The 22,217-nt window shown below is 33.6% G+C and overlaps 1 protein-coding gene across 1 annotated transcript in view; it reads right to left on the bottom strand.

The window, feature by feature from the left end:
• Nucleotides 1-38: 38 nt before the first annotated feature.
• MARCH7 (membrane-associated ring finger (C3HC4) 7, E3 ubiquitin protein ligase) overlaps nucleotides 39-22,217 on the bottom strand; it is a 33,259-nt gene continuing 11,080 nt past the window's right edge. Inside the window, exons 2-9 of the mRNA XM_006880804.1 lie at nucleotides 18,845-19,034; nucleotides 17,922-18,089; nucleotides 14,687-15,773; nucleotides 11,507-11,676; nucleotides 6,337-6,446; nucleotides 3,938-4,051; nucleotides 2,194-2,242; nucleotides 39-152 (exon numbers count right to left, since the gene is read on the bottom strand). Of these exons, the coding sequence (XP_006880866.1) occupies nucleotides 94-152; nucleotides 2,194-2,242; nucleotides 3,938-4,051; nucleotides 6,337-6,446; nucleotides 11,507-11,676; nucleotides 14,687-15,773; nucleotides 17,922-18,089; nucleotides 18,845-19,034 (1,947 nt within the window). The 3' untranslated portion in view covers nucleotides 39-93. The remainder of the gene's footprint in view (nucleotides 153-2,193; nucleotides 2,243-3,937; nucleotides 4,052-6,336; nucleotides 6,447-11,506; nucleotides 11,677-14,686; nucleotides 15,774-17,921; nucleotides 18,090-18,844; nucleotides 19,035-22,217) is intronic.

Genomic DNA, 22,217 nt, shown 5'->3' with positions numbered 1-22,217 from the left:
ATTTAATAGGCATTTCCCCACAAAATTTATTGATACTTAATTGCCAATGTTGTTAAACACTTGTTCACAGAGCATCCATTTGTTTATATTAAGTTAGGCAATATCAAATGTTCTGTTATGGTCTCCATCCTCTTCGGAATCATCCTCTGAAGCTGTTAAAAGAAAACAGGATGATCAAGAGTGATTTTACCAAGGATAAGAACTGGAGATTTAAATATGAAGCCAGAACACCAATGATTTTAAAATTAAAATCAATTTAGTATAGTGTTTGGTCAAAATGGTACGTTTTATCATGATAGGGTTAGGGTGGTTTGACTGTAGGTGATGCCCATCCACAAAATCCCCACCCCCACAGCTTTTTGTGATGTTACATAGTTCTTATAAAAAATGACAATGTGGTTCACGAGTATTTTCTACAGTTTTTGTGATCCATTTGTGTTCAAAAAAGCTAATGATGTATGTGTTTGAGAAAGAGTGACTTAAGGCAAGTGCTCTCACACACCTGAGTAGAATCTGGCTTATTACTGCTGCATGTTTGATGCATCCGATGAGAATGTGGGGAAAAATGTACATAAAATAATAGGTTATGGGCTTTCTTGCAACTTACATCAAGCTACGTCCATATAATGCCAAAAGAAAGGCGCTTATCTGGTAAATCAAAATCGCTTTATATATAGATACAGTCCAAGCACAAATCATTGGAATCAGTAAAAACTTTGTCAATATTTCCTACTCATTTCTCCACACTGTCAGAAACTTACCACTTGTACATTTCTGACCTGAGATAATTAAAGCCACCAGTAGCTTAGAGGTAACATAAAGCATCATAGAATGTCTTTAGGAAGGATAGAGTAAGCACAAAACTACGTGTCCTATGAACTACATGTGAAGGAAAATGAATAATCACCAAAGTAAAAAATTAATTTGTATCTTCCCTAAAATCAAGGGCAGAAAGATGTAATGTATACTCTTCTCACAGTAATAGGAACGGTTTTAAGAACACTCAGCAATGGAATCAACATATGGTAAAACAATTACACAGTGCTTAGAGATAAAATGTAAATCTCCATATTTCAGTCTTTTTATCTTGTAGAATTAGTAAATTCATTTTAAATAAATTATATCAAATGTGTATATAAAACTGATGAACAAAAATACATTATAATTCATTTTATGCTATAATAGGGAGAAACGTTAAAACAATTGCTTTTGAGTGAACATTTTAAGCTTAGGCGAGAATTTAAACTCATGGGAGAATACTATTTAGTAGGAACCTATCTTCAGAATATATTAACAATCTAGTACTTAAGAATGAACAAGTTATAGCCACATTTCTCTTACACATGACTTTAGGTGTTTATTTCATTTTCTCTTAATATGTTACTGATACTATAAGGAAATGAAATTTTAGATGACTAAGCTAACTCTAAAAAATGTGAAGAAAATTTTCACTGAATTAACACATCTTGGAAAAATATAAATTACTAAAAAATAAACCAAAAACCTCCAAACTCGAAATATATAATTTCATTTTAACTGAAAATCTTTGTGAAAATGAAAACTAGTACTACTTTAATAAAAGACACCAATGTTTTAAAATATTCAGGGAATTAAAAGGTTGTTAATAAAGGCTAAATCTCTCAGTCTTACGTTAAATGATGCCAAGGTTTCCCTAAAGGTAAAACTGCTATACAACTACATATCAAGTGTTTAAAGACATATTAAGAATGTGTATTTTGAAATATTTCACCAAATAAACTGGAATCTAACAGTGGGGAATGCTAGGTCAAAGATCAAAATATTATGCTAGAATCTGACCATAAAATATTGGAACTGCTAGTGGAGTTGAACTCTTAGGAAAGGTCCAAAATAGAAACAAGAAATATAAAAACAGTTAAAGAAAAAGTCCCTCACACTCTCTATGGCTTCTTTGATGGACTCACAACAAGAACTCTTCCTCCTTTTTTCTTAAAATCTAAGTGTAAGGAAGCTCATTTATTATCCAAAGAACTTAAATAAGGAGTGCATGTTCTTTTCTGCCCCTGCCAAAGTGTCTAACAAATTAAAAAGTGTGGTTTCATTTTGGTATTATCAAATCTACAAATGAAATTCTAATTTGGCATAAATACTTGTTATGGTTTGTGGATTTGCAAAGTAAATTCAACAAGTCTGGGGAGGGGGAATTCCACCTACTTTCGAGATCTTCCATATGTGCCTGAAGAGTTCTTGCAAGGTTAATAAACTAGAAACAATGCAGAAAGAAATAGAGTAGTTTAAATGTTGCAAATGGATCCAAAGAGAGAATCAGTATAGGAGATTAATTTCTATTTTTTAAAAAATCAAATACCATTTTAAGCCATTTAAAAAGGGTCTATCTCCCCCCAACACCAAAAATTTTACACTTACTGGTATTATTTCTAAATACTATCATTATTAATCATATAAACCAGTTTCTTAAAATTGGGAGCAGATATAATAATTTTATCCAATGATATTGTCTTAAGTACAGTAAATCCCCAAGTTATATATGTGCATTTGTCCTTTAATGTTATGTAAATCTGTTCTCACCCTGAAGTGAATTCATCAACTACTATAACAAATTCTTCATCACAATCACTAAAGTTTTTAAATTACTGAAAAGCTTTCAAGTTATTCTTGCATTAAAACAAAGGTAATTAAGAACTATAAACATCTCTTCCGTCTTAACATACAAATTTGACTTAAACATGCAAGAATCATCTCATAATCCAGGGAGTCGCTGTATACTACTTAAAAAAACCTCTTGCAAAATGGATCCAAATCAATTCAACTTTAATGGTCACCTTTTTCATACAACCCAAGAATTAGCATTTATCTGCCTAAACAAGACACCTCTGAAAGTTTCCTATTTAATTCTGTAGTTAATGAAAAATAATAACCATCATTTTAATATTAACTTGTTAATAGCTTTCAAAAAGGCATGACTTCAAAAGACTTATATGGTTTATTCATTCTGAATAGACAGGTTTAAAAAGAATTTTATGGGATAAATTAAATGAAGGGGCTCAAGTCAGGAGATCTTTGTTCGATTTTGGGTGGTATTCAAAATGTTATTCTCCTATTAACAAGAATTTGTTAACCAGCTCACAGGATTAATTTTATATTTCTAAAGTTTAATAACATGCAGTTATTTTGTCAATTAAATAACTTACAGACCTAATGTATACTACAAAAAATGGCCAAGGCAATACACTGTAACATTTCTCTACTACATTAGAGCACAAACAGCTTCATTTACTTATACTGAACACACAGCCCAAGTAGGTTATTAAGACTCATTGATGGTATAGTGGAACAAGAGAAAATGTGCAGTCTCCTCAAATGCAATTAGTGGCTCTGAAAACCCACTAGAGGGTCAACTATGGGTCGGATACAATTTGATAGTACATCACCACAAACAACAATATACACAGTAAGCACCAAATACTTAACACTTAACACCTTAAGTAGTTTTATTATGGATAATTAAAAAATGGTATACTGGTTAAGTTTTATAGGACATAGCAAATAAACTGAAGTAAATTTCTTAAACTCTTTAAGTTCAATTTCAGGTGTCATAAGTAAGGCTAGGTTTAAAAAAATTATAAGAAACACTTTCTTGGGAGTTTCCAATTTTAACCCTAATTAGCATTGAAATAAATTCCCAGTTCATTTCAAGAACTAGAAAATTACTTTGGTCTTTATAATATCTTAGGTGAAAATAAAGCTACCTGTTAGAAGGAAGATGTACTGTCCCTCGGAACCCCAGCAAATTTTTATGTAGTTTAAAATATCTTTAACGAAATAATGAAGAGATCTCCAAAGGAGACAGAATATGAATGTATGAGGTATACTGCTTTTCAATGAAACCACATACTGTTACCAAACCCTCCCCGCTCCCAACTTCAGTATTACTTACTCGGACACGCGTGCTCGGTTCATTTGTATTTCCCATCATATCAGAAAAGCTTTGTTCACACAAGTGCAGTAAAACAACTAGGTAGAGACCAGAGCTGATAAACTCATATTCAGCCTTTGACAGGGAAGGAGAAAGAAAAAGGAAAAATATGGAGAAAGAAAAATTAGTAGCATCAAGATTAACATCCACAATATATTGATATACTAAAGGAATGTTCTCATATCCAGTTCCTGGGAAAGGATACTAGGGATAAGAGGTCCCTAGTATAAAAATGGAGAATAAAAAGATGACAATGAAAATTTCATAAAATTTTTACTAATGCTGAGTAAGTAGGCATGAATATCTTTCTTTATTCTCATATAATGTTCCTTTATACAAACACACAGCTTGAAAACCACTTGGTGGTAGAATGCATGCTTTTTCTATAAAAATCATAACATTTCATTTCACAAATGGCTGTATGTAATTACTTAAAAACAGTACTTACAGCTACACACTACTAAAACTTACACTATAGCCCAAGTGTTTCTTGTGTAATATGGCTAATTTAAAATACATAAAAGTAATAGGCTAACTTGCATATCTCACATGCTCAATCTGTACTTAATAAAAAATATGGAATTCTCTGATTTAAAAGCATTTGGAAGATATGAAGTGATGAATATAAATTATGAATAGTGTTATCTAATCTGTCCTGTAAATTTTAATACAGTAAAAAATATCTAAAATACCTGTTACAGTTTTTAAGGGGTTAATTAACTCATATGAAGGAAGAATTTTAAGTTCTCAGTACCAACTGTTTATCAAATTCTGAACAGTAACTATATGACAAATTCATTTATTTAAAAGTTTTTTTTAGAGATATTTCACTTGGTTTTAATTTAGAAGGAAATCATATTAAGATGATGTTAGAAAGCCACCTTGAAAGATTAAGTCACTGGACAGTGAGGAAATAAACGACATTAATCACTGAAAAGGTTACTGATATCAGGCCACTAGAATCCATGATTCACATAAAGCAAACAAGTTTAAAACAGGAAGCTTAATTAACTCTATCATTGTTTTCATGACTATTCCTATTTCCTAACACTCATAATTTAAGATTATGTGTTATTAAAATAACTGGAAAACAAAAAAACATTCCTGCCTGAATTCTAAAGAACTGCCTAAATTGAGGAGACATGACTGAGTCTCTACAAAAGAAAAGGACGCTTCTGAACCTACCCATCCCACCAAAATTTTCTCATTACTCTGCCTTTTTATGTTTTTTCTTCCAATTCTTTAAGAATCTTTTAAACTACATAAAGAATTCATGCTTATGTATTTTCTAAAGAGAGACTACCACTTTCAATAGAGTTCATCTATAGCCCAGTTATAAATCAACTGCACACACTATTTCTATTTAAAAGGCAAAAAAAATGTTCAGAGTCACATGTATCTTTCTATGTATACAAAATAGCTAGACACAGAATGCAGACTGAATAGCGCATGTAAAGTTGGTTTTCTAGTCATTTCATTTATTTTCTTGCTATCAAATTTTTTAGAATAAATATGCTACTACATTTATATAAATGAGCTCTAGAAGCAACTCCTATAATCTTTTCTTTACTACATTATTTCCCTCCCCTTCTTTTAGCTGGGAAAATACTGAGTTCTTCATTTAGGTTATATAAATAAATGAATGATTTCAGGGGCAAAAAAATTTAAAGCCTCAAGGAAAACATTAGCAATTAACCAATTATTTGGGGATGGACAGTTATAAACATACACCCAAATTATCTGACAACTGAGATAAAAACTGACTATAATTATAAAGAAATCTTACATTATTTGTTGCACAGAAGCTAGCCTCAGTGATGCAAATACTGAAGGGACAATGGGAACATCAAATAAAAGATTTCATTGTATGAAGTACGAGGCAGGAATAGGGAGGGTACAAGGAAACAGGACAGTAGGAAGAACATGGGCCAGACAGGAAGAGAAAATATTAAAAAAACTTATCCCTAAATAAAAAGAGTACAGAAATAGGAATTGGATCCAGGACTTGGTGTTTACTTCCAACATTTAAGAGGCATTCACAACCAAGACAACTCTTGGGAAATAATGTTGGTTTGCCTATTTTGGAGCCACTTTTATTTTTTTAAGCTTGTATCAACTACATTTAGAAAATACTTGATGAATTTATTTTAAAAATTTAGAACTTGTGACTAGGTTATATGACTTATACCTACAAATTATGTAAGGAACAAAGAAAAGGGATTAATACCTAATGCAATAACAGAAGTAGGTTAAAAGCATTATTTTAAAGGCAGGGTTTCTGACCATGATTTATCTTTTCTTCAAGAGTTGTCCTTTAAGCATAGAACAGACACTTACCAAATTAGGCAAAATATACTAACTTGTTCATTTGCATGAGCTCTATGTAGTTCATGAATATCAAAATCCTCCAAGTTAAGCTGCAACTTCTCTTTACAAAGTTCACAGGTGGTTACGGCCTCTAATGAAGAACCTGGTAAAAATTAAATTGTGAGGAAAATTTGGTTTTGTCATGTCTCCAAAAATAATTCTGCCCTCCTATGTTTTAAGTTATAATATGAAAATCTCACTAACAGATAAGTAAGCAAATAAAAGATTGTCACAAACTAGTAAAGGGGAGCTCTGGTGGCTCAGAGGGAAGACCAACTCCAGGACATGACATTTTGGTCCACCAACTGCTGTCCAGGAGAAAGATGACCAATCTTACCCTGAGCGATTTACTGACTCTAAAAGCCCATTAGATGTTCCAATTTGATGATACATGCATAACAACAACAAGGCTAAGAGGGGATATTCCTTGGAGAGGGACATGACATGATGCTTAAAAGGGTGGAGGGTTGGCAAAGGACAAGACCCTTGACCTGGCAAACTGACATGTGACTGTTGCAATGGGCTCTTGTGTACCAGGAGTGGCACAGGATAGAACAGGGTTCAGATCTTTTGTTCACAGGGTAGCTATGAGTCGTACTCAACTTGATTGCACCTAACAACAGCAGCAACAAGAAGCAGGGGTACCGTAAATTAGCTCTCTGTAACGTCTGATGTGCACGACAAGTCCTACTCTTTGGTATTCATTATTCACACCTTTGTTTCTTTTTATCCTAGAGAATCATGATTAACCAAAGGAAAGCTGACATTAGAGGTAACAGAAGGTCAGTTATCTGTACCTGCTCCCTCCTCCTTAAATAGGTTGGTATGATGCCAGAAGATATTTAATATGATAGAGTTCTTTAGTTATAAATACCCAAGATCTTTTGGGATCTAAGGCATGACTATCTCCTTTGGGGATAGAAGGTAAAAATAGGACCCATAACCGCTAGATCAAAATTGCGTCTTCTGCTTCATGTGCAGTCAGCACCTGGTTACTTCTTATCTTCTGCCTCCAATTTAATTAGCAGTAAGGAGCTTGGAAGGTATATATGACTTGTGATTGGCTGCTAATCAAAAGGTAGGCAAAAAGAAAATAAAAATCTTTTGAGTCCACCCAAGAAAGAAAACCTTTTTCAAGTTGTTTTTGTATAGATTATACTGAAATATAATTATAGCCTGAAAAATTCTTAATCTTGGCTAAACATGGGCCACCAAGAAAACAAGGAAGTCTTGGAGAGGGTGAAATTCTCCTTAAGGCTAGGATTTTGAAGCTCCATCTCACATACTTTGGAAATGTGGCCAGGAGGGACTGGTCCCTGGAGGAAGACATCATGCTCTGAAGGGTGCAGGGACAGCGCAGGAGAGAAGAGCCCAGATGTGAGGGACTGACAACAGTAACTGGGACAATGGGAGTACACGTAAGAGTCAATGATATTGGCTCAGGATGTGGCAGGCTTCAGAGCTTTTTTACATAGGGTCGCTGTGAGTCACAGGTGACTTGATGGCACAAAACAACATCAAAATTTGTGGTAAAAAAATAATACAGATTTCCATTATATTTTGAGTGTATGCCTAGAACTTTTTTTGAGAATGCAGTAACATGTTGAAATGAAAATAAAATAGAACATTTTGGTTTTTTTTTTTTACATTTTCTAAATGAACAATAAATTCCGCATGTTGATAGAAATCCAGCATTTTATAATAGACAAAATAAGGGGTGTTAAAAAATTGAGAAGACTTTATTATTCTTATTAGAAAACTATTAATTTCTGATCTAGATATAGGATAAATATGATGACAAAATATGAAGGATGGCCTGACATCTTTGTGTTTCATTTTTCTGATCTATGGGATAAATGAATTACCAGAAGTCACTTATACACATTTGAGAGCAATATATTTAATCCTACACAGCTTAATCCAAAACTTCACCTAATTCAACAGAGATCTGATTTGCCTAAACTTATACTACACTGGTCTTACTAATCTTTCCACATCCTCCTCTGGAATTCAGAAATTCATTTATAGTAAGTTGCTTGATAAAGATTTAAATAAGTCTCTACAGGATGAATAGTCTACCGGAAGGGTATGAGGGAAGGCTTCATCTGTACTTTCATCTGACCATATAGAAAAATGATTATATATTCACATCATAAAAATAATTCCCATTTAACTGGCTACTACTTACCACATACTTTGTACTGTAAGAAATAATTATCTCACTTGACCTCTGCAACAATCGTACGAGGTAAGTGTAACACCAACAATCCTATGAGTTAATTTAATTTATGATGAAACTAAGGTGCAATCCTAGATCTACCCAAAATCTTTAGGAGTGTATCTGAGGCATTTATATTTTAAAAACCACCAGAAGATGAATGGTGGCTATCAGTAGCAAAGGCTGAGAACCAATGTTAAATCATCTAGGTAATGTTCTATAGTTATTCAGAACAAATATTCAGAATCTGGGTGTTTTGTTTAGTTGTGGGCTTTTATTTTTTTGTTTTTTTAAACTTACCCAACATTTTTAAGTAATTTCTATCTCCCTGCCTAATCCAACACAAGCCATCCAGAAGGTGTGATGTTAGTTCTTCTTCTTTGGCAACAGTATTTGTGTCAAGGACCATGTTAAGCATCTCTCCTTTATTCTTAATAAAGTCAGAAGGCAGTTTAGATAACAAAAAAAAATTCAAGAAGTTGCCATATCACCATAAAAGCAAGAGAAAAGGCCATAAGGACAGGTGAGATGGTCTATCCCAGAAATTTGAGCTCAGGACAACTTGGAACAGACAATCTTCTGCCTTTTAAAAAGGAGGCCTTTGCTCACTCCTTGACATATTGTATGATATTAGGTGATCTGTAGGAGAAAACCTACTCCCTCTCCCAGTAGATCCATACTCTTCAGCTTTAAAAGTTTATCACTTACCTTATTCTAATAATTATTCTTATACTTCAGTAATGTATTTATCGATGCCACCAAACTGTCATTATCAGGCCTTCACTCCCCACACAATTATATACACATTTATTAATTAGATCAAATTTCCCATCCCTTCCACTCAGTCATTTCTATTATGTTCTCTAACACCCATGGGCTACCATTAGCAAATCTGTATCATCATCTTTTCTTTTGGCCTTCAAAAAAAAAATTCTCATGGCTCTTGTACTTCAGGACCCAAAGGTAGGATTAGATACCTTTCCTCTATTGATAGCTGTTTTCAAATCCTCCCTCATTCATTAGCAACTTTAGCATCTATTTCAACATTCACTTACTTCATTTGCTCTAGATTCCTATTTCCTCAACATCTATTATTATCCTTCCTACCTCAGCCATCCAGTGTATAGGCACACCTCTTAAGCAGTCATTATAATGTACATTTCTAAACCATACTTCAAGCATTCTCACCTCCTTACACCAGCCATTTCTTGTTGCAGCTTACCTACTGTCAATTCTCTGCAATTCTAATCAAACTCAAAGATGCTGATCCCAGAATTTTTTACTCCTTAGTCCCCTCCTGATTTAATTCCAAAGATCATCATATTTATGCTCTTGCAGATAACTTTTAACTCCTTTCACAATAATTGCCTGGCAAAAGTCCCACTCAGCTGATCTCTTAATGTCTGTTTTCACACATCTGAAAAATGTTTACCAAAAAGGAAATAAAAAATAGTATGTGTTTCAAGTCAAATCCTTAAATCTTACTATAATCCCTTAGTAATGTTATTTTCACCACACACCAAAACTACTAGTCTTCTAGTCAGCTCAAGACTTTATCTTACACCTCACTAAAAACAAACAAGCAAGCAAGTAGTTAATTAGAAACTCAAGCATTTTCCCACCAAAGCAAAAAGTGACTATATCCCTTATCTATATTAAAGGCCAATTATGCAATTTGGGCTTTGGATCCCATCTTTTTGTCTCATCATTTCCTCCCTCTCTCATGGATCTCAAAAAAAAACCCCAACAAAAAAAAAAAACAAACCAAAAACATGCCCTAATTCCCTAACCATAAAAAATAAACACCTTTTGTGTGTGACCATATAAAATTATATAATTCCTGCTGCATTTCTCTAATCTCCTTATAAAATAAAGTATGTTGAAAGAGGGGTCTGTATTGTCTCCCTAATCTCCTTAATCCAGCCTAATCTGGCCTATGATCTCACTTTATTGAGGCCACTAAGGATTCCATACTTGAAATTCAAATTTTCTGTGTTACTTGACCTGTCTGTAGTTCTTCAGAGTTTATCACTCCCTCTTTGAAAAATTTTCTTTTAATTGTTTAATTCCTAGGTACACAAAACCAAGCCAAACCCAACCCACTGCCACCAAAGTCTGTTTTGAGTCATCAATTCCATATAAATTCTGATAGCAGGCTGCCCCTCAAATCTCTCCTCACAAAACATTTCTTTTGGTATCTTCTTGCTCCCTAGGAGATCCTATTTAATGCCAAAGCTTCCAATAATATTTATATGCCCAAGATTGCCATAACTAATAGGTTCTAAACATTAGGCTTGTCTAGCTAACTGCTTGGTGTTTCTGGATGGTTATCACATATGTAGTTAAACAGAAATAGATTAATTCTCTATCATAAGCAAGTTCTATTTTTAATAAATAGTATTACCATTCACACCTAGTAAAAAGTATTGTTCTATCTAATTTGTATCAACAAATCTTACTCTTTAAAAGAGAAATACAATTCATCCTTTTTACTTCATTTCCTCTTCGTCTGCCACAATGTCCTAGTAATCATCGCCTCTTCTAACAGACTCCTCCTGACTGTTCTGTTTTCACTCCTGTGCTCCTACAATCCATTCTACACAGAACTGCCAAAACAGCAAATTATCACATTTAGCTTGTCACAAAAGGAACAAATGAACCCTTACCAACAGCAATGGAGACAATCTTTCTAAAGGTCACTCAGCCAATAAAGACAGTTAAATATGTACGTTTTTTAATGACTCAAAAGGATTAAGGTCACTATCACATAAAAGTTAAACCTTTTGTATATGAAAAAGAAATAACTGAAATGTAAGAAACACATATAATTTTATAGTAAACCATGTTCTGAGACTTCAACAACCAATCACTAATAATCATAAACTTATTTGTTAATATGTACAAAATAATTTCTTGGGAAAATTCTGAAAACAGGTAAATCTTACCAGAGTTAATTTTGGCTTGTAACCACTTTTTCATACACTCTTGGTGGACATACTGTAAACTTCCTGTGCATTTGCATGGCTCTATCAGCAAGTTAGATGATGAAGCAGCTGCCATCTGACAAATTCTACATAAATCACCTTCTTCTTCTTCAGAGTCTTCTAGAAGGAGGCTGGAAAAGAAGGGACAGTTCTCAAAAAGAACTATCATAACTTGCCCTTGTTGATAATTTATAGTCATATACAATCCTATTTTCTTTTTCCAACTCACATTCCTAATAGCTAGAAAAAAGAACAACACATAAAAGAGCAGCAGCAACAATCACTATGAAAATTATTGCATTAAGAATTAAAATTATAATAAATATTTCTGATATTAATTTTCAAAAATCAACCAGATCCACTGCTGTTGAGTAAATTCTGACTCAAAGCAACCCTGTAAGATAGAGTAAAGCTGCCCCACATGGTTTCCAAGGCTGTAAATATCTGTGAGAACACACTGTCAACAATCTTCTCCTATGAAGTAATTGGTGGGTCTGAACTGTCAATTTACTGATAAGCAGCCATCTGATTAACTACTGTGCCATCAGGTCTCTTTTATAATCACTTTACAAATAGGTCTAATGAATTCTACAGTATGCTAGACAAAATTAAGTCCAAAAGTATCAGGATAATGTGCTATTACATATTACTGGAAACTTCTCCCTAAAAAATATTTAAGACAATATGACTTGACTTTAGGATGTTAAGGACTCAAACTTCCAGACTTTGAATTATACTTCAAAAACTACACAGGGTTTTCAGTCTTTCCTTCCCTCTTACTCTCAGTAATTTTATCACTTTTTTTTTAAAAAATAGGTAAGCTTTTACATCATGAAGTAATTTCAATTAACACATGGGCATTGTGTAAAAGGCGATCATGTACTGCTTAATTTAAATGCAAATAGTCATATATATTGTGTTTGGAATAAAAAGGTCAGAATTAAAGTCAACCTGCATGCTGAAATGGAATCAACCAGATTTAACCAACTCTTACTTTCAACAACTTCTACATTACAATCACCTACATTTACTGCATGTACACTTTTAAATATTTTTCAAGCTTTAAGCCTAACAAACAAACACACCAAAAAACCCAGCAACAATTTACCACTATCAAGTCAATCTGAAACCTAGAGTGACTCCTCCATCAGGTTTCCAAGATTGGAAACCTTTATGGGAGGAGACCGTTCATCATTTTCCCAAGTACTGGCTGGTTGAATTCAAACTGCCAACCTTTCAGTTAGTAGTGTAATAAATAATGCACTCTACCACTTGGGCTTATACTTAAGGTAGGTTAAATAAGAAATATTGGCATTTATTTTGATGTAGCTACTAACTCAACTTAAAAATGTACTTAGTAATAAATCTCATTCATATTCTGAGGATTGCCTGCAGTAAGTAATTTTCCTCCGAAGTCCCTATACCATAAATTTACCGTTGTCATGAGATAAATAACCAATGAGTAATATTCAATATCAACACAAAATCTGTAATATGGGTGCTCCAAGTAAATTTAGCAATAGATATGCACATCTGTTTCAGTGTATTTAACTATTTTAATGCCCTTGCTTGAGACAATCTCAACCATTTTTCAAGGCTGAAAACATGCTATTTATTTTTGTCTTTAAATTTAACTTATTTCATTTCATAATCTTTTTTTACTTGGAAAATCAAATTATTTCACACTATCATTTAACTGTAGAGTATCATAAAACAGCTAACGTATAAGACTCAAACACTTCGGGTAGAAATACTTTTCAAAAAGTGCTGTTTTTAAAACCAGACAATGTAAAAACTCAAAATAACTTGTTGCCATAGTTGATTCTGACTGATAGCAACCCTGTATTTTACAGAAAAGAACTATTTCAGAGTATTCTCTGGGCTATAATCTTTTCCAAGGTCCTTCCTCCATGGCATCGCTAAGGAGGTCTGTGGTTAGGTATGACTACTGTGTCCACCTGGAGACCCTAAGAGATAGATAAGGAGTGCCAACTTAATCTATTTCTCTTGGGAGATCACTAAACCAGTGCTTTGCCTTCTGTTCATATTACTGTACTCAAATTATCCTAAATTAACTCCTCAGCAGACATGCATGCAATCAGAGGAACATGCCATAACCAGCTGGTGCTGAAGATAACACTACAAAAGTAAAGTGCATTTTCTTTACCCAAAAGAACAACCACCATGAAGTCTTAAAAGCAGTATATCACATGGTATATTCTAGCCTACATAAGAACAATAAGAATATATCAAGCCAATTTCTAACATTTCAGAAAGCATGAAAAGACCCCTTAATCACTAGATAACTGAATATATTTCTAGTTAAAGCACAAAAACTCGAAATAACACCAAGATCCAATATGATTTTAAAATTGTATTACACAAAAGCTTTTGGGAACTGTCAGAAAGAAACACACAAAAATCTCAAGCAAAGCTTTTCTTCCTACAATACACATAGATTACAACATCTCACTTTAAGATTCAAACAATTTAAAAGATGGAAAAACTAAGTAATTAAGCCTCTGAAGATTATAAAATAAATGATTACGTTGGGGTCCAAGCCTCTGGTCTTTTAAATTTTTCACTTTTTATCACTTGTCTTTGGAATTATAAATTCTAAAAAGAATTTCACTTTATATAAACTTCTCAGCTCTTGGATTTAAGCTATTAGTTGGCAAAAAATTCTATTACAAAGAATGTTAAGTATACACTTGGCTTTGAAAATAGACATACTCATTTCTGCAACTGATTTCACTATACAGCAAAAAAGATTTTATATCTCTCTAAAGAGTAAGACATTAGATGTCTTCAGTATCTATGAATCATTTTATCAGTGCCTTCTACTAGTGGTCTATCAAGGGGGAATAATTTTTGACTTGTATCTCTCTGTGTGTATATGTTTAAGTCCAATCTGGATGAAAACCACCTTTAAATTAGTTCTTGGTGCCATCCACTACATTAATGCCTAACTTGCTCAATTCTCGTCCATTTATCTACGGAAGAGAACATAAAATCTTACTGAATATACATTTTCAGAAAAGACTATTTTGATACTAAAGTCATGAAAAGGCATTTTAATAACAAACTTCTTTCTCCAATTTGTTCTTGTAATAAAAGCTTAAGACAGGTATTCAAATTTACCTCTCCTTTATTTTCTGCAGTTTTTCTGGATCTCTTGATGATGCATTTTTAGCTTTATCATTTTTTCCATCAGATGAATTCCAACCTGAAGGAATAATATCTACAGTGATCATGACATTGTCAGTCAAATGACTTCCAAGTGATGGGGGCACTGCAAATCGAAATAAGGAGCCAGGAAAAATCCCAGATATTCCTGTGTTTCTCCCACTGGGAGTTGAATCTGACGTGGCAGCACTGGTTGATGTTGCAGATACTTGTGGTCTGTTGGATGCAGCCCCAAGGGAATCATTCTGTGCTTCAAGGTGAACTACTTCATTAGCTTCTCTTCTAAAAACATGAGATCTAGAGGGCATATCAGAGGTAGATATCCTTGAAGATTCATCTCTTCCTTCTCGCCGTCTTCTAGAAAACAAAGGTGTGCATCTATTCCTAAGTGATGAAGATAACCACGGTCCTGTATTTCTACCTTCAGAATCTTGGTTAAAATTTTCTGAATCTGGCTCAGAGTTGTGATTTTGGCCAAGAGATGACAAGCCCCATCTTCGCCTTAAAAATCGAAATCCCTGAGACGTTTCAGATGCTCTATTATCTGTAACTTCAGAAGTTGATGATGCATTACTACGAGACTGTAAGGGTGTCAACACTCTAGGAGAAATACAGTTTTCCGAACTCAGTGATCTTGTGTTCAAGGAATCCTGATTAGATCTACGTGAAAAAAAAGTAGATGACATACTAGAAGCTATACGTGACAGCAACCTTCTGGTTGTCCGCCTTCCTTCATTGTCAGCAGATTCTTGAAATGATCTTTGAGATGAAGCCACCCTTTCCGAGCTGCTTATGGCTGGAGCTTCATCTCTGTGTGAAAGATAGGAAAATCCGGGCTGTGCATTGCTTCGAGGAGATTCCAGTTCTCTTTGAGAAAAGTTTGCTCTTAAAGAATTTCTGCTGGAATCCCTAGGACATGGTACGGATTGATGTTCAGAAGGCAAATGGTGGTTTGTGGATGATGTATTCAATTGTAAAGTGCTTATAGAGTTCTCTTTTGGTCTTGCTCCCTGTGAATATGAAGGAACTCTGTCTTGAACATCTATTTTTGAAAGGAAGGAAAGATAACTAATTACATGAAATAATCTGAGTTTTATTAAACTTAAATTAACTACTGATTACTCCCAAAAAAGAAATACTGACCTTAACTCAGTACTTCTATTATAATCACAAAGCTTAATTATTGTTACAGGAAAATTAAAAACAATTCTACTTCTATTAAAAATCTAGAACTATTTATGTAAAATTATCATTAGAAATTGTATAGAAGGAAACTGTTACTTTAGAAATAAGATAACAAATACTGAACATCAAATGCCAACTTTATAGAGCTAAAAGGGGGTTAATCAGAAATTTACATGGTAGAAGAATATATAAACTGACAAGAAATGTAACTCCCCAAATACAAATTCACTGATACTGAATCTATTGTAACTCATAGCAACCTTACAATTTTTGTAAATGTTCCAAATGGTTTCTAAGGCTGTAAATCCCTAACAGAGAGTCAGACAGGAGGTGTTGGTCGGTTCCAACTACTGTTGATGGCTGGAAGCTATCAATATGGTATAACTAAAGTTTCTTAAGAAATACAAAATGGGTCAAATAATACAATGTAAATTATTTACACCGATTTAAAGGAAAAACATTATAGAAAAATAATGCTGTAGAGACTGTTCTTATTTTGCAATAAGCAAGACAGTTATTCATGTAACCGTTCTTCTATCCCACTTTCTGACAAAGCTTGCTAAGAGCTAAGTATTTCTCCAATCTTGCCATCTTTTACTTTCATGTTAACAGCAGTGGTTCCTATTCCTGATTATTCTTCAGATATACTTTTAAAGTACTGGCCTGGAGCTTTTTAACATGAAGGTCAGGTATGTACATTTTAAAAGTATACTACTACTGGTTCTAATCTTCACAAAGATGAAAGACTACATGATTCCTTTATAAATAATGGTTATCTATATGGCATCTACTTCCTAAACAACATGCCTCTGGAAGCTCTATGAACATTGATAAATGTTAATAGTTGTAGAGGGGCTTCAGGCCTTTTGTTCATAGGTTCACTATGAGTTGTGTCAAAGGCAATCAACAAAAACATAAGCATAAAGAGTATAAAATCTTTACTGCTGCAGTACACACGCAGTCTCATGAAAGGACAAACTTGCTATGGGCCAAAGTGATTCTTATGCTTTTCCCACAAAAACCCAGATGCTACAAATGTGCTATCCAAGCTCCTCCATGTAAATCAAAGCTTAAAAAAACAGTCTTCCTCAATTATATAAACAATTCAAATCTTTAAAAAAATATTTTTCCTTTCACTGAACCAAACTCCACATTTTTGCAAATTTTAACCCTTTTCTTTAGTAAATTTGTAGGGTTGATTATTGTTCCATGTTATTTATTTCGAAAAGAAAAAAAATCAACCAGCACCAACAAAACCCTTGAGCTATTTGGAGGATGCTCTCGTATAGTGTATAGAAAGCAGCGCTGATAACCCAAAGACGGGCAATCTTCTTCTGTGTGATTTACAGCCTCTAAAAACCTGACGGAAGGCCAGTCATTAATCAGCTGACACTACAGCAATGATTGATAGATGCTAATACAAATGATATGCTATCTTTAATTTAAACTTGATTAAAACAGACAGTTATACTAAGGTAATTGTAATTTATGCCTTAAAATGATTACTTCAATCCATCTATATTTATCAGTTAGTTATTTTAGAAATTTAGAGTATTCAAGAATCAGGAGGCCTGACAGCACAGTGGTTATGTGCTCTGCTTCTAATCTAGAATTCACCATATGTTCTTTAGAAGGGAGAAAGACATTGATAGTTTTATTTCTGCAAAGATCTAAGTCTTAGACCCTTCGGGGCAGATTTACTCTGTTCTATAGAATATGAATTGGAATGGAGTTAACAGGGGTAGGTTCTGATTTGATTTCAAGAATTTCTTAGTATATTCATGAAATCTGTAATTTCTGAAGGAATGAGGCATTGAAAAAATTAAAAATCAACCAGACTCTAAAAGTTATCTAATTTAAACACTAGGAAACATATTAAACTATTCTGAAACCTTGGAAAAGATTTACTTCATATATTCCTTTGTTCGGTTAATAACATATACACACACATATACAAGATAATGTGAAATTAGATGTAGAGGATAAAAATATAATTCATACATACATGATGAAGTTGCAAAATCACTACTTCTGTGACTATAATCCATAAGATTACTAATAGAAGAATCTGATCTCCTCTCCAAATCTCTTCTCTCTCGAAGTAAGTCAGTTCCGAAAGAGCCAAGTACCATTGAAGATGATCTGGGAACTTGACTGTGTCTCCAGGAAGAATCTTAAAATAGTTGAATAAGTTTTAATTCAGACAGCGCTCCTGGTTTCTAATTTTAAAAAATCTCCAGTAAGACAGAAGAAGGCTTTTACAATTTACTATGGAAGTTTCCATTTTTAATGAAAATGCTATAAAACATAAAAATCATTCACTAATGAGCTAATCCCATAATACTATTACCTATTAAAACCATTCTTAAAAAAAAAAAAAAACAACCATTCTTCTCTGCTTAACACTAAAATTTTCCTCTACCCATGATGCAAACATCTTCATCATGCTCCAAAACATCTGCCCATAACAATGTAAATATGAGAAAATATTAAAGACATGCTTGGATTTTCTGAAAAGAAGTTAATATACATCACAATACTGGTAATTTATAATTAAGACAGGTTTACCATATATTCCACCTCTTATTACCAGTAAAAATTAAGAAATTTATCTCCTATAACAATCATACTAAATAGTTTTAATTTTTTTAAAAGACTAATTTAATACCACATAGGTAATCTGTTAAAATTAATTAAAATCTAGTCATTCTGAGTAGAACATGTACAACATAAACAGGCGGAAAAAACCCAAACACCCCAAAAAACAAAAACAAAAAGCAAACTTACTGAATTAACTTCTGTTAGATCTGATCCACTGTGTCTAGCAATACTGTATTTATCCCAAACCACAAGACTATGATACTTATTGGGTAAATGTCTTTAGTAAAAAAAATCATATAAATTCTTTCTCAAAGATACATCTCTTACCTGATACTGCATTTAAACCATTTCCAACATTTCTCCCAGCTGAGGTAGATGTACAGTTTGTACAAGAAAGCTTAGGCCTTTTGGAATCATGATCCCGTTGTTGGTTTTGAGATCTTGAGCGTGCTCCCTGAGTGATTTCAGATTCACTATACCATGTAGACGGAAATGATGAAGCAGACGCGGATGTAGACTATAAATTTAAAAAAACCAAAGATTAAGAGAACAAAATGCGAACAGTTGATATTAATTATAACCCTTTAAAAATTTCAAGGGCATTTCATTACTCACAACTGTTATTTTTTTTTTCCTGCCAAGTAGGATTTTTCTTTCATTTTTGTAGTCTTTTATCTACTTCTCCCTACAGAAAACTACTACTGTGCTTTGCTAAACTATCAATCTGAATTAGACTAATTTATTATGTAATTTTATATGGAGGTCATGGGTAATCACAAAGAACTAAGCATTTGGTTACTAAAAGATTGATGGTTAAAAATCTACCTAGAAGAGCCTCAAAACAAAGTCCTAAAAATCTATTTAGAGGGACTGTACTAAGAACTCACTCCTATGTTGTCACCAAGAATCTGAACTGAATCAGCAATAGGTTGTCATTATAAACAATTATGAGGAACCTGGCTTCCTATTTTAGAAATGGACGACATAAAAATTCTCTGTAAAATTTCTACTGCAAAGATAAAATTTAACAAGTATTATTCATAATGTGGAAACTATTTTACTTCTCCAAATTCTTTAACTATGCTAAGCAAGTTTATGTAATACAATGCACAAAACAAAATGATTTTTCTTAAAAAAAAAACCAGTCTAAACAATCTGGAACAAGATATGCATTGTAAAAGTGAATTGGGGGAGGAAAGGAAGAAAATGTGCCCCAGTGAATGAATGAAATCCTACTATTAAAATCCAAAAAAACCCCCAAAAAATATAATCTCAGTAAGAATAATAAAGTCTCAACCACAATTACTAAAACTTTTCCTTAGTTTCTAAATTCTTAACTGGGCATACAAATTGAAACCAAGTGAAAGGTACTTTTGGCATATAATCACAAACTAATTTTATACAGAATAAATCCACGGGCCCTAAGCTGATACCAATTTGAGCAATGCTCCATTGTTATTCTAAATCTTTCTCCCTAGAGCAGCTGATAAACTTCAACTTTTCAGTAAGTAGCCTGTATGCATCCAAATCTTGTACACAATATAGACCTCTAAATGAAAAGGTATAAAAAATATTTTCAAATAACGCTGCTACACGTGTAATAAAAATCTGTCATAAATTTTTCATTTAATTACAGTGTCATTTTGTCTAACAAAACAGAACAGATCTATCATGGGACATAAACTCATTAATCCAGTAATTATAGGATAAACACAGAAACACAAATATGAACTACTTCAAAGAGCTCCAGAATATGAATAATAGAAAATCATATAAAAGAAAATATGCTTAGAGTTTTGCAGAAAGGAAAAAAAATCCATCCAAAACAACAAAAACACCTAACTAAATCTGGGAGTTAGGAAAAACAGAGAAAAAGTAATAGCTGGAGTTAAGAGGATAGACAATGGACAAAAGAATGGTATAAAAAGATGTATGAAAAATCTATTCTACATGCAAATACTTCTAGGGAATCAGTAATTATGCTTTAATTATGTGAAGCATACTGCACGCAATAAGGAAATAGCATCCATTCACAGAACTGGAGAGGTAAACTGTCCATACACTACAAAAAAGAATAGAAGTAAGACCAGAAAGTAAAAAGGAATAGATCAGAATCAATTTTCTTTCACCCATTCTTTCTTAAGAGATTTTGATAACTGAAACTTCCACTCTTCATCTTTGTACAAAATTGGCCTTATAGCTGCTATCTAGTACTCCATATAACACCCATCAGTAAACTAGAACAAAGACAAAAAAATTTTATTCTTTTTTTCCCCCCTCAAAGGTTATTATCAGATGATGATGAAGATAGCACAGGGTAGGGCAGGATTCAGATCCACTGTTCATAGGGTTACTATGAGTCCTGGTTGAGTACCATCAGCAGGATATGTGTGTGGGGTGTTGTAAATGTAAGCACCCAACTATTTATTATTTCAAGAGTTCGCAGACTGATGTTGATACACAGAGGTAAAATGGAAGCCAAGTATGGAAATCTGCTTCTGAGTGGAACTGTACCCTGTACACATATTGTCTATTAAGTCAGAATTGACTCAAGAGCAGCCAGCATGCCCAAGGTTTCAATTGCAAGGATAATAAAAGAAAAAAAGAATGGGGGCCTAGACAGAACAATGAAATTAATTACTGTCACCTAATCCTATGCCCAATTTTGTTTTTAATGTCCAATTTTTGTAAGAACATTTTACACTCTCCCAAAACTTAAAAAGACATGTCAGAGGTCACCAAATGAACTAGAACTCAAAGCTACTCTCTGAACAGATCTAACTTTGCCCTATTCTGCACCATCCTCCTCATTTCTGATGTGCTTGAGCCTACTGTTATAGGGGTCTTCATCTCTTTCTCTGACCTTCACCCTTACCTAGTATGATTTTCTTTTTCGAATGATAGCCCCTTGTGACAACATGCCAAATGTTATGTGAGGCGAAGTTTCACCAACCTTGTCTCTAATTAGCACCCTGGTTGCACTTCCTCCAAGACAGACTTACTTGTTATTCTGGCAGCCTATGGAGAATTTAGTACTCATCCAACACTACAATTCAAAGGCAAAGACTCGTGCTTGTTAGCCATCTGAATGTCTTTGGTGAAGTGTCTGTTCATATCCTGTGCTCATTTTTCTATTGGATTATTTATCTTGTTGTGGTGCTCAAGTATATTATAAATTCTAGATATAAGTCCCTTATCTGACATGTCATTACTAAATACTTTTTCTCAGTCTGTGGCTTCCTTTTTCACCCTGTTGGAGAAGTTTTTGGATGTGCATAAGGATTTCATTCTTAGACGGTCCCATTCATGTATTTTATCTTCTCCTGGTTGTAGGTTTTTCAGGATACTTGGAAGACTGTTTATGCTGTAGATTATGACTTGTAGCATTCTTCCAAGCTTTTCTTTAATGAAGCTTATAGTCCTTGGTTTTAGCCCTAGGTCCATGATCCACCTTGAGTTGGTTTTTGTATATGGAGTGAGGTATGGATCTTGCTTGAGTCTTTTGGAGATACTTTTCCATTTTTGCCAACACCATTTGTTAAAAAGGCTGTGGCTGTCATTTCCCCACTTAACTGATTTCATCTCCTTGTCAAAAATCAGTTGACCATACGCAGATGGGCTGATTTCCGGGTTCTCAATTCTATTCCATTGATCTATGTGTCTGTCATTGTACCAGTACCATGCTGTCTTAACCACCACA

This window comes from Elephantulus edwardii, unplaced genomic scaffold, assembly GCF_000299155.1.
Source record: "Elephantulus edwardii isolate Elephantulus edwardi_28Jun2011 unplaced genomic scaffold, EleEdw1.0 scaffold00010, whole genome shotgun sequence".
In the NCBI taxonomy this organism is placed as follows: domain Eukaryota; kingdom Metazoa; phylum Chordata; class Mammalia; order Macroscelidea; family Macroscelididae; genus Elephantulus; species Elephantulus edwardii.
The sequence above is the reverse complement of the archived record's forward strand: the minus strand, read 5'-3'. Positions and strand labels throughout refer to the sequence as shown.